Here is an 11,035-nt window from a genome sequence, read left to right as displayed (position 1 = left end):
ATCGATCGCGGTTATAATATCATTTAGGACCTTGAGCGTGGCTGAGGTGCACCCATGACCAGCTCAGCATGGGCAAGTTGCAGCGGAGGGTGCAGAGCTTGTGGCCGGGGTAGGGGTAGCCAGGTGGAAAGCATGGCCAGCCGTAGCAAAATGCTTGTTGAAATTTTCGATTACCGTAGATTTATCGGTAGTGACAGTGTTTCCTAGCCTCAGTGCAGTGGGCAGCTGGGAGGAGGTGCTCTTATTCTCCATGGACTTTACAGTGTCCCAAAACGTTTTGGAGTTAGTGCTACAGGATGCACATTTCTGTTTGAAAAAGCTAGCCTTTGCCTTCCTAACTGATTGTGTATATTGGTTCCTGACTTGCCTGAAAAGTTGCATATCGCGGGGGCTGTCCGATGCTAATGCAGTACGCCACAGGATATGTTTTTGTGCTGGTCAAGGGCAGTCAAGTCTGGGGTGAACCAGGGGCTATATCTATTCTTAGTTCTGAATTGTTTTATGGGGCATGCTTATTTAAGATGGAGAGCACTTTTAAAGAACAACCAGGCATCCTCTACTGACGGAATGAGGTCAATATCCATCCAGGATACCCGGGCCAGGTTAATTAGAAAGGCCTGCTCGCTGAAGTGTTTTAGGGAGCGTTTGACGGTGATGAGGGGTGGTCGTTTGACCGCGGACCCATTACGAATGCAGGCAATAAGGCAGTGATCGCTGAGATCCTGGTTGAAGACAGCGGAGGTGTATTTAGAGGGTAAATTAGTCAGGATGATATCTATGAGGTTGCCCATGTTAACGGATTTAGGGTTGTACCTGGTAGGTTCCTTGATGTGAGATTGAGGGCATCTAGTTTAGATTGTAGGACGGCCGGGGTGTTAAGCATAACCCAGTTTAGGTCACCAAGCAATACGAACTCTGAGGATAGATGGGGGGCAATCAATTCACATATGGTGTCCAGGGCACAGCTGGGGGCTGAGGGGGGGCTGTAACAAGTGGCAACAGTGAGAGACTTATTTATGGAAAGGTGGATTTTTAGAACTGTTTGGGCACAGACCTTGATAGTATGATAGAGCTCAGAAATATCTTCCTCACTGTTTATACCAACATCACATGTGCACCACCACTCAGTGTGCACAGGGAGCAGCAAATACATTTTCACCTTATCCAAAAAAATGGCAGACATTGGATGAATATAAAATGTTAACATCTTCGGCTGAGTGATGGAGAAAAAAAATCGTCCTCAGCGACAATTATTTCATTAATTCAATGGTTGTTAAGTGCTCAAACTGTGATGACTAAAGTGTCTTATTAGGAATTTTCAAATCTGACTTCTCTATGTGTCCATGTATTGAAATTGTCTTTCTGGGCCGGCAATCAGAAGTACAGAAGCAAAACTGCAGTACAGAAGCAAAACTGTAGGATCAGTAGAAACCGTGCTTCTAGACCGGAACCCTGCCCCATTGGCTGCGAATTGGCAGGTCAGGTTCGAGAATGGTGTGTGCGCCTGTTCATGAGCTTCTTGTCTAGGTGGCGCATGCCGACTCGCAGATCCTTTAACATAAGAACAGAGTAATTTAATGAGCAATTCAGGTAGTTTATAGATGAAATACGCAGCGCCAAGCACACGACCGTGAATAAACCGGATATTTATTTACGCTGTCAGAGGAACTAGCTCGCTACTTAGCAATAAAAAGGTAAGTGTCTAATAGACTGAACCAGCACGTTAGCAAGACATATTGGCAAAACGTATCAATTATTGAATTTCAGTAGTAAGCTATAGTAATATTGGAATAAAGTATTCTAAATGACTCATTATTCCAAGTTCGTAATGTATACCCATTCTTCAATTACTACATATGTCATACTGCATCTGACTTCTGTTACACATTGTAATATTACACTCAACAGTCCACAATGTCATCATCACCATCAGCTATCTTTCTGTCCACGGACGTGTATAGCCCTGAATGAAATGCAGTGTCTAAAGTTAAAACTATGGGAGTAATGCTTCTGGTGGAAATTATCCCTCCAAAGATTAACTACTGAAAATCCAAGACTGGTAGTCTCGTAGGTACAGTAGCTATACAATACTTCACAAGTATTCGGCTCATGATAAAACCACATGGTCATGTAGACGATGTTGACTGAATAAGGAAGTTTTAAGAATGCAGATCAGGGAGCTTTAAATTGATCCTGTCTCTGAAATTTGGACTCTAATCTGAGTGCAAGGCATTCCATGGCTTTGAATCAGGGCAGAATCCACAGACCACAGTATGCCCATTACTGTGATGTGATGATTATATCCTCCATGTTATGTGAACCCTATTGCCCATCATCCATTGAAGACTGTTTGCTTTTTAGCATTATTGAATGCGATTAATGTTCTATGCATTTGTACCATAGTATTTCCACCATAGTATTTCCACAGTATCAAGCGCTCCACATCCATGTTGCTTAGCAACTGAGTACTCTACTCATGCATGTCAGCATTTGAAATACATTTGTTCCAAAACACCTCTGCCTTCTCTATTCAACACTCAGTATATCAGACGCTCAGTAGTTGGTTTCAGAAATACAATTGCCAGTTTCCAGATAACCTCTTGATACATCCTACTTAATGTTGTGAAATCTGTTAGGAATGTATTGTAATGTTTTTTAAATGTATAACTGCCTTAATTTACCTGGACCCCAGGAAGAGTATGGGGATTCATAATAAATACAAATGAACACACACTTCATGCAAGTAGTGAATGTGTTCACTTCATGACAGACCTCAGACTTCTTCATAAACCTAAACTCTTTTATTTGATTATTGTATTTTTCCTTATCCATGTCTCCATCTCACCATTTTCTTTTTCCTCTAGCTGGAATGGAGAACAAAACAAATGGATCAGTGGAAGCCAAACTGTAAGTCTAGAGTCTAGGGGTTGTTCTTGTGAGGCTGTAGATGAGGGATAAGATTGTGCCGTCCTCCTATACCCATTTTCATGTTCTGTCCACTTTTTCTAGTGTGGTGGAGAATGGCCAGCTGCCGGACCCTGCAGACTGGGCATTCACTGATGTCGTCAACTATTTCAAAGCTGCAGGTTTTGAAGAGCAGGCTACTGCTTTCCAGGACCAGGTAAAGGAACAGAGTCATTTACTAACCTTGCAAGTTGCGCTTTGTTCTTCCCTCTCGTTCTTGTGGGTAAGCGCTTCCCAATCCCTTCTACTTGTTATTCTCGTAGGAAATCGATGGCAAGTCTCTGCTTCTGATGACTCGGAATGATGTCCTGACTGGCCTGTCTATCAAACTGGGGCCAGCACTGAAGATCTACGAGTACCACGTGAAACCACTTCAAACTCAGCACCTGAAGAGTAATGCTAATGCATCATAGCATCACTGCATACTCCTCAATGTGTAACAAGATAATCATGAGGCAGGACGGCCAGAGCAGTCCGAAGACATTTATAGACCCTAGAGGACAGTGGAGGATGACATAGCTTAGAAAACTCTTGCGTGGTTGCATCTTGCATCCTTATGAAAATGAAATGTTTATTTTACTTAAACCGTTAACAGATGCCAAATGATTTGAGCCTTTCCGTCCTTTTACAAAGACGGTGATCAGTTTCTTGGTATTTAACTTGAGTGGTATCAGTTTATGAAATGAAACAAAGACTTTAATTCTTTGAGGTCTTGGACATCATAAGAACATTTTACAGGTCTTAAAAAGTACAGGTTTCATATTTTCTTTCTAAGAGTTAGTCTCAAAGCAAATCAAGCTCTTGAAGCAGATTCAACTGAATGGGTTATTTAATAGTGGACGATCCTTTTCAGATGGATGCAAAGGTGCACTAGATGTCTGATTGATCCATCTTCTACCCTTGTCCCATTGATATGATCAGTATATACCAAACTATCGAACAGTTTGATGCCAGCTAAGACTGGATGGTAATTAGTTGGAGGAAATGTACGTTTGAACTATACTTCCTGTTCCTCCATTACTGCCATTTTCTTTTCCTAATAAGACACTATTTCACTTGATCAAAGCTGTATATATGAGAACTATGCACTTCAATGGTCAATTTAAGCACAGGGGATATAGGTTGATGAATGTGTTCTTTGATTTCCTTAATTATTTTATCTTAAAATGGCATTTTACTTTTGTGTTTGATGTGGATGTTTTTATCACGCATATCAACAGTGGCATGCTGCTTCCTTTTGTATTGTAAAGGTACTCTGTTCGCATTTTGCTGTTATAAAACTACTTGCATCTTAAGTAATGATTTGAGATGTACCACTGTCAGTCTTACCCAAGAACGATTAGCAAAACACAATCATGTAGAGAAAGAAGTGTTAATTTCTAAATACAAAAAGTCAAGAACAATGATGAATAAAATAGAATCATAGAAAAGGCACAATAATTTACTTGAAAACCACACTGTGCCATGAAAAATAAACCCGTCTCATCGTATCCTCTAAGGTGGTTGGCTGAAAATAGATGGCAAGTCTTCCTGACATGTTCTACACTTCATAAGATTCGGTGGCAGTGGATTGCCGTTGGCAATGAGGAGCAGTGTTGAGGTCAACTTTTTCCCTGTAGCATCAAAACGAAGGCCTGCGAGACAGGAAAATACAGAGGTACAGAGACACTGCGATACTTGCACATTAAAGAAACAGGTATTTATCTGTAATGCAATCAAAGACTAGCATGGCATAGAGAATCTTTCACTTTAGTGTGGCTTACAGGCCAATCAAGGCAAGAATCTCAATTGCATACGCCCCTCGTCCTCCTTCTCAAAACCCATTGGCTGAGAAAGCAAGAGGTCTTACCCTCTGACCTTGCTACCCAGACTCCTTGCTCCACCCAAACGCTCCACCCATGGACGTTAGTTAATTCTCCGCAATGAATCTGGATCTGAGTACCTCCCTGACCTTTCACCGAATGCAAACACATTCGGGGCTGTCTGATTGGTCCAGAAACCGATGGGTTAGGCCAGAGCCAGAACACACGTGGGTAAAGCGGTGGTTTGAAAAATCTTTTTTTTTGTCATTTCGCGGACACTCTTATCCAGAGCGACATAGTTAGTGAGTGCATACATTTTCATAATAGTCTTTGATACTCTGATTGGTTAGAGACAATTCAATCGCTAATTACTTTCGTACAATGCCCTTCGTCACCATAAATGACTTAAATGATGGCAGTCTCAGACTAAAGTATGTAGCAAACGACGACAGAGTAGAAAAATTGTGTAAGTCGTCAGGCTACCTCCAACAATCGCCTTCAATGGGTTTTGAGAAGGTGAGGAGAGAGGACACGAGGAGTATGCAATTTATATTCTCCCAAGGACTACATACACCAAACCCATGGAGGTTTTGACAAGAGAAGAGGTACTCACCAAAGAATGCTGCGGTCTGTCTGTCCTATGGGTCATTCTCACAAGAAGGAGCACACCTTCTGTGGTCTGAAGGGGTTTGTGCTGGAGGAGACCCCGGTGAGCAGGGGGTCATGGAGGGCATTCTGCATGCAGAACTGCTGAAGGTCTGCAGCTGCCTGGGACACCTGAAAAGATAATCCAGTATTATAGCTGTGAAAAGGAAGCTCTAGCGGTTGCAACTTATTGCACTCCTAACTAGCTAGACTCCTACAAGTCTGTAAATATACTCAAATGGGTGTTGTCAATATTTTTTACCTTTATTTAATTAGGCAAGTCAGTTAAGAACAAATTCTTATTTACAATGACAGCCTACCAAAAAGGGACAAAAACGTATATATGACCAAACACACATCACAACAAGAGACAACAACACTACATAAAGAGAGACCTACAGTGCCTTGCAAAAGTATTCACCCCCCTTGGCGTTCTTCCTATTTTGTTGCATTACAACCTGTAATTTAAATGGATTTTTATTTGGATTTCATGTAATGGACATACACAAAATAGTCCAAATTGGTGAAATGAAAAAAATTACTTGTTTCAAAAAATTCAAAAAATAAATAACTGAAAAGTGGTGCGTGCTTATGTATTCACCCCCTTTGCTATGAAGCTCCTAAATAAGATCTGGCGCAACCAATTAAATTCAGAAGTCACATAATTAGTTAAAGTCCACCTGTGTGCAATCTAAGTGCCACATGATCTCAGTATATATACAGTGGGGAGAACAAGTATTTGATACACTGCCGATTTTGCAGGTTTTCCTACTTACAAAGCATGTAGAGGTCTGTAATTGTTATCATAGGTACACTTCAACTGTGAGAGACGGAATCTAAAATAAAAATCCAGAAAATCCCATTGTATGATTTTTAAGTAATTAATTTGCATTTTATTGCATGACATAAGTATTTGATCACCTACCAACCAGTAAGAATTCCGGTTCTCACAGACCTGTTAGTTTTTCTTTAAGAAGCCCTCCTGTTCTCCACTCATTACCTGTATTAACTGCACCTGTTTGAACTCGTTACCTGTATAAAAGACACCTGTCCACACACAATCAAACAGACTCCAACCTCTCCACAATGTCCAAGACCAGAGAGCTGTGTAAGGACATCAGGGATAAAATTGTAGACCTGCACAAGGCTGGGATGGGCTACAGGACAATAGGCAAGCAGCTTGGTGAGAAGGCAACAACTGTTGGCGCAATTATTAGAAAATGGAAGAAGTTCAAGATGACGGTCAATCACCCTCGGTCTGGGGCTCCATGCAAGATCTCACCTCGTGGGGCATCAATGATCATGAGGAAGGTTAGGGATCAGCCCAGAACTACACAGCAGGACCTGGTCAATGACCTGAAGAGAGCTGGGACCACAGTCTCAAAGAAAACAATTAGTAACACACTACGCCATCATGGATTTAAATCCTGCAGCGCACGCAAGGTCCCCCTGCTCAAGCCAGCGCATGTCCAGGCCCGTCTGAAGTTTGCCAATGACCATCTGGATGATCCAGATGAGGAATGGGAGAAGGTCATGTGGTCTGATGAGACAAAAATATAGCTTTTTGGTCTAAACTCCACTCGCTGTGTTTGGAGGAAGAAGAAGGATGAGTACAACCCCAAGAACACCATCCCAACCGTGAAGCATGGAGGTGGAAACATCATTCTTTGGGGATTCTTTTCTGCAAAGGGGACAGGACGACTGCACTGTATTGAGGGGAGGATGGATGGGGCCATGTATCGCGAGATCTTGGCCAACAACCTCCTTCCCTCAGTAAGAGCATTGAAGATGGGTCGTGGCTGGGTCTTCCAGCATGACAATGACCCGAAACACACAGCCAGGGCAACTAAGGAGTGGCTCCGTAAGAAGCGTATCAAGGTCCTGGAGTGGCCTAGCCAGTCTCCAGACCTGAACCCAATAGAAAATCTTTGGAGGGAGCCGAAAGTCCGTATTTCCCAGCTACAGCCCCGAAACCTGAAGGATCTGGAGAAGGTCTGTATGGCGGAGTGGGCCAAAATCCCTGCTGCAGTGTGTGCCTGGTCAAGGTTTCTGTACCAAATATTAAGTTATGCTTTTCTGATGTATCAAATACTTATGTCATGCAATTAAATGTAAATTCATTACTTAAAAATCATACAATGGGATTTTCTGGATTTTTGTTTTAGATTCCGTCTCTCACAGTTGAAGTGTACCTATGATAAAAATTACAGACCTCTACATGCTTTGTAAGTAGGAAAACCTGCAAAATCGGCAGTGTATCAAATACTTGTTCTCCCCACTGTACACCTGTTCTGAGCACTATAAAATCCATTATTAAAAAATGGAAAGAATATGGCACCACAACAAACCTGCCAAGAGAGGGCCGCCCACCAAAATTCACAGACCAGGCAAGGAGGGCATTAATCAGAGAGGCAACAACGAGACCAAAGTTAACCCTGAAGGAGCTGCAAAGCTCCACAGCGGAGATTGGAATATCTGTCCATAGCACCACTTTAAGCCGTACACTCCAAAGAGTCGGCAGAAAAAGCCATTGCTTAAAGAAAAAAATAAGCAAACACGTTTGGTGTTCCCCAAAAGGCATGTGGGAGATTCCCCAAACAAATGGAAGAAGGTACTCTGGTCAGATGAGACTAAAATTGAGCTTTATGGCCATCAAGGAAAATGCTATGTCTGGCGCAAACCCAACACCTCTCATCACTCCAAGAACACCATCCCCACAGTGAAGCATGGTGGTGGCAGCATCATGCTGTGGGGATGTTTTTCCCCATCGGCAGGGACTGGGAAACTGGTCAGAATTGAAGGAATGATGATGGCGCTAAATACAGGGAAATTCTTGAGGGAAACCCGTTTCAGTCTTCCAAAGATTTGAGACTGGGATAGAGGTTCACCTTCCAGCAGGAAGGTGACCTTCTCCCCTACCTCACCTCGCTGATCAACTCATCCTTGACCGCTGGTCATGTCCCTTCCGTCTTCAAGAGAGCGAGAGTTGCTCCCCTTCTCAAAAAACCAACACTCGACCCCACTGATGTCAACAACTACAGACCAGTATCCCTTCTTTCTTTTCTTTCCAAAACTATTGAGCGTGCCGTCTTTAGCCAACTCTCTTGCTATCTCTCTCAGAATGACCTTCTTGATCCAAACCAATCAGGTTTCAGGACTGGTCATTCAACTGAGACTGCTCTTCTCTGTGTCACGGAGACTCTCCGCACTGCTAAAGCTAACTCTCTCTCCTCTGCTCTTGTCCTTCTAGACCTGTCTGCTGCCTTTGATACTGTGAACCATCAGATCCTCCTCTCCACCCTCTCCGAGCTGGGCATCTCCGGCGCGGCTCACTCCTGGATTGCGTCCTACCTGACCGGTCGCTCCTACCAAGTGGCGTGGCGAGAAGCTGTCTCCGCACCACGCGCTCTCACCACTGGTGTCCCCCAGGGCTCAGTTCTAGGCCCTCTCCTTTTCTCCCTATACACCAAGTCACTTGGCTCTGTCATATCCTCACATGGCCTTTCATATCATTGCTACGCTGACGATACACAACTAATCTTCTCCTTTCCCCCTTCTGATAACCAGGTGGCGAATCGCATCTCTGCATGTCTGGCAGACATATCAGTATGGATGACGGATCACCACCTCAAGCTGAACCCTGGCAAGACGGAGCTGCTCTTCCTCCCGGGGAAGGACTGCCCGTTCCATGATCTCGCCATCACGGTTGACAACTCCGCTGTGTCCTCCTCCCAGAGTGCGAAGAGCCTAGGCGTGACCCTGGACAACACCCTGTCGTTCTCCCGCCAACATCAAGGCGGTGACCCGCTCCTGCAGGTTCATGCTCTACAACATTCGGAGAGTACGACCCTGCCTTACACAAGAAGCGGCACAGGTCCTAATCCAGGCACTTGTCATCTCCCGTCTGGACTACTGCAACTCGCTGTTGGCTGGCCTCCCTGCCTGTGCCATTAAACCCCTACAACTCATCCAGAATGCCGCAGCCCGTCTGGTGTTCAACCTTCCCAAGTTCTCTCACGTCACCCCCCTCCTCCGCACACTCCACTGGCTTCCAGTTGAAGCTCGCATCCGCTACAAGACCATGGTGCTTGCCTATGGAGCAGTGAGGGGAACGGCACCTCTGTACCTTCAGGCTCTGATCAGTCCCTACACCCAAACGAGGGCATTGCGTTCATCCACCTCTGGCCTGCTGGCTCCCTTCCTCTGCGGAAGCATAGCTCCCCCCTCAGCCCAGTCAAAACTGTTCGCTGCTCTGGCACCCCAATGGTGGAACAAGCTCCCTCACGACGCCAGGACAGCGGAGTCACTCACCACCTTCCGGAGACATTTGAAACCCCACCTCTTTAAGGAATACCTGGGATAGGATAAAGTAATCCTTCTAACCCCCCCAAATTGTAAAGTGGTTATCCCACTGGCTATAGGGTGAACGTACCAATTTGTGAGTCGCTCTGGCTAAGAGCGTCTGCTAAATGACGTTAATGTGCCCTTGAGCAAGGCACTTGACCCTAATTGCTCCTGTAAGTCGCTCTGGTTAAGAGCGTCTGCTAAATGACTAAAATGTAAAATGTAAAATGACAATGACCCTATGCATACTGCTAAAGCAACACTCAAGTGGTTTAAGGGGAAACATTTAAATATCTAGCAATGGCCTAGACAAAGCCAGACCTCAATCCAATTGAGAATATGTGGTATGATTTAAAGATTGCTGTACACCAGCAGATGTGGCAACCTTATAGAGACATACCCCAATATACTTGCAGCTGTAATTGCTGCAAACGGTGACTCTACAAAATGGGGGGGTGAATAGTTATGCACGCTCAAGTTCTGTTTTTTTGTCTTATTTCTTGTTTGTTTCACACACAAAAAATATTTTGCAAAGTGGTAGACATGTGTAAATCAAATGATACAAACCCCCAAAAAATTAATTCCAGGTTGTAAGGCAACAAAATAGGAAAAATGTCAAGGGGGGTGAATACTTTCGCAAGGCACTGTAAGACAACATAGCATGGCAACAACATGGCAGCAGCACAGCATGGTAGCAGCACAAGACATGGTACAAACATACAATAATATGGTGTGAACACAGTATGGTGTGTAGGCCGTCATTGTAAATAAGAATAAAGCTTAAATTAAAAAAAACAGATCCTTGAATTAACGTTAGGCTTTTCCTGCTGTTCAATGACTGTTGGGAATAATTATCCTGGGGCGTTATGCCACACAGGCACACTCAATCTCGGCCATTAGCCTCTAGACCCATTAACTAACAATTTAATTGGAGATAATTTAGCAGAAGATTAGGTTTTCATGGCTATATCTCCATTTGTGTGCCTAGACTCCACGCCCTTAGCGCTAGCAAGCTACTGATGCTAGCGGACCAGTTTCCTGGGCATGTTTACCAAATAGATTTACGTGTGAAATATATTATTACCTTCACTCTGTTTATGCTCGCTTCCAAACGTAGCTGCTGGACAACTTTCTTCATCGCAACGAGGTTTGATGGCCCAGACATCTTTACTATTTTCTAGAAATGAAGCGATGGGCTGTTAGCTCGACGAACGCGCAGACAAAGCACCGATGATCACACATCCGGTTGTGACTCTTTTGCGCAGTCGCAGCGTGGCACA

At 44.0% G+C, this 11,035-nt stretch overlaps 2 protein-coding genes across 2 annotated transcripts; one reads left to right on the top strand and one right to left on the bottom strand.

Annotated features, from left to right (window-relative positions):
* Positions 1-1,396: 1,396 nt before the first annotated feature.
* LOC121581073 (sterile alpha motif domain-containing protein 13) lies at positions 1,397-4,599 on the top strand. The gene is made up of 4 exons (XM_041896442.1): positions 1,397-1,694; positions 2,865-2,907; positions 3,010-3,121; positions 3,228-4,599. The coding sequence occupies exons 2-4, from the start codon at positions 2,870-2,872 to the stop codon at positions 3,375-3,377; spliced, it is 300 nt and encodes a 99-aa protein (XP_041752376.1). The 5' UTR covers positions 1,397-1,694; positions 2,865-2,869; the 3' UTR covers positions 3,378-4,599.
* On the bottom strand, positions 4,323-11,015 carry LOC121581074 (guanine nucleotide-binding protein G(I)/G(S)/G(O) subunit gamma-5). The gene is made up of 3 exons (XM_041896444.2): positions 10,840-11,015; positions 5,380-5,543; positions 4,323-4,598 (listed from the first exon to the last, which is right to left on the bottom strand). The coding sequence occupies exons 1-2, from the start codon at positions 10,918-10,920 to the stop codon at positions 5,418-5,420; spliced, it is 207 nt and encodes a 68-aa protein (XP_041752378.1). The 5' UTR covers positions 10,921-11,015; the 3' UTR covers positions 4,323-4,598; positions 5,380-5,417.
* Between the last annotated feature and the right edge of the window lie 20 nt (positions 11,016-11,035).

Source organism: Coregonus clupeaformis, chromosome 14, assembly GCF_020615455.1.
Source record: "Coregonus clupeaformis isolate EN_2021a chromosome 14, ASM2061545v1, whole genome shotgun sequence".
NCBI lineage: Eukaryota > Metazoa > Chordata > Actinopteri > Salmoniformes > Salmonidae > Coregonus > Coregonus clupeaformis.
The sequence above is the reverse complement of the archived record's forward strand: the minus strand, read 5'-3'. Positions and strand labels throughout refer to the sequence as shown.

Bases quoted from the DNA above. Each gene is read 5' to 3' on its own strand.
- LOC121581073 (XM_041896442.1), top strand. From the start codon at position 2,870: ATGGAGAACAAAACAAATGGATCAGTGGAAGCCAAACT. The intron at 2,908-3,009 runs GTAAGTCTAGAG...CACTTTTTCTAG, and splicing joins GGATCAGTGGAAGCCAAACT to TGTGGTGGAGAATGGCCAGC. The intron at 3,122-3,227 runs GTAAAGGAACAG...TTATTCTCGTAG, and splicing joins CTACTGCTTTCCAGGACCAG to GAAATCGATGGCAAGTCTCT.
- LOC121581074 (XM_041896444.2), bottom strand. From the start codon at position 10,920: ATGTCTGGGCCATCAAACCTCGTTGCGATGAAGAAAGTTGTCCAGCAG. The intron at 5,544-10,839 runs GTAATAATATAT...TTATCTTTTCAG, and splicing joins CGAGCATAAACAGAGTGAAG to GTGTCCCAGGCAGCTGCAGA.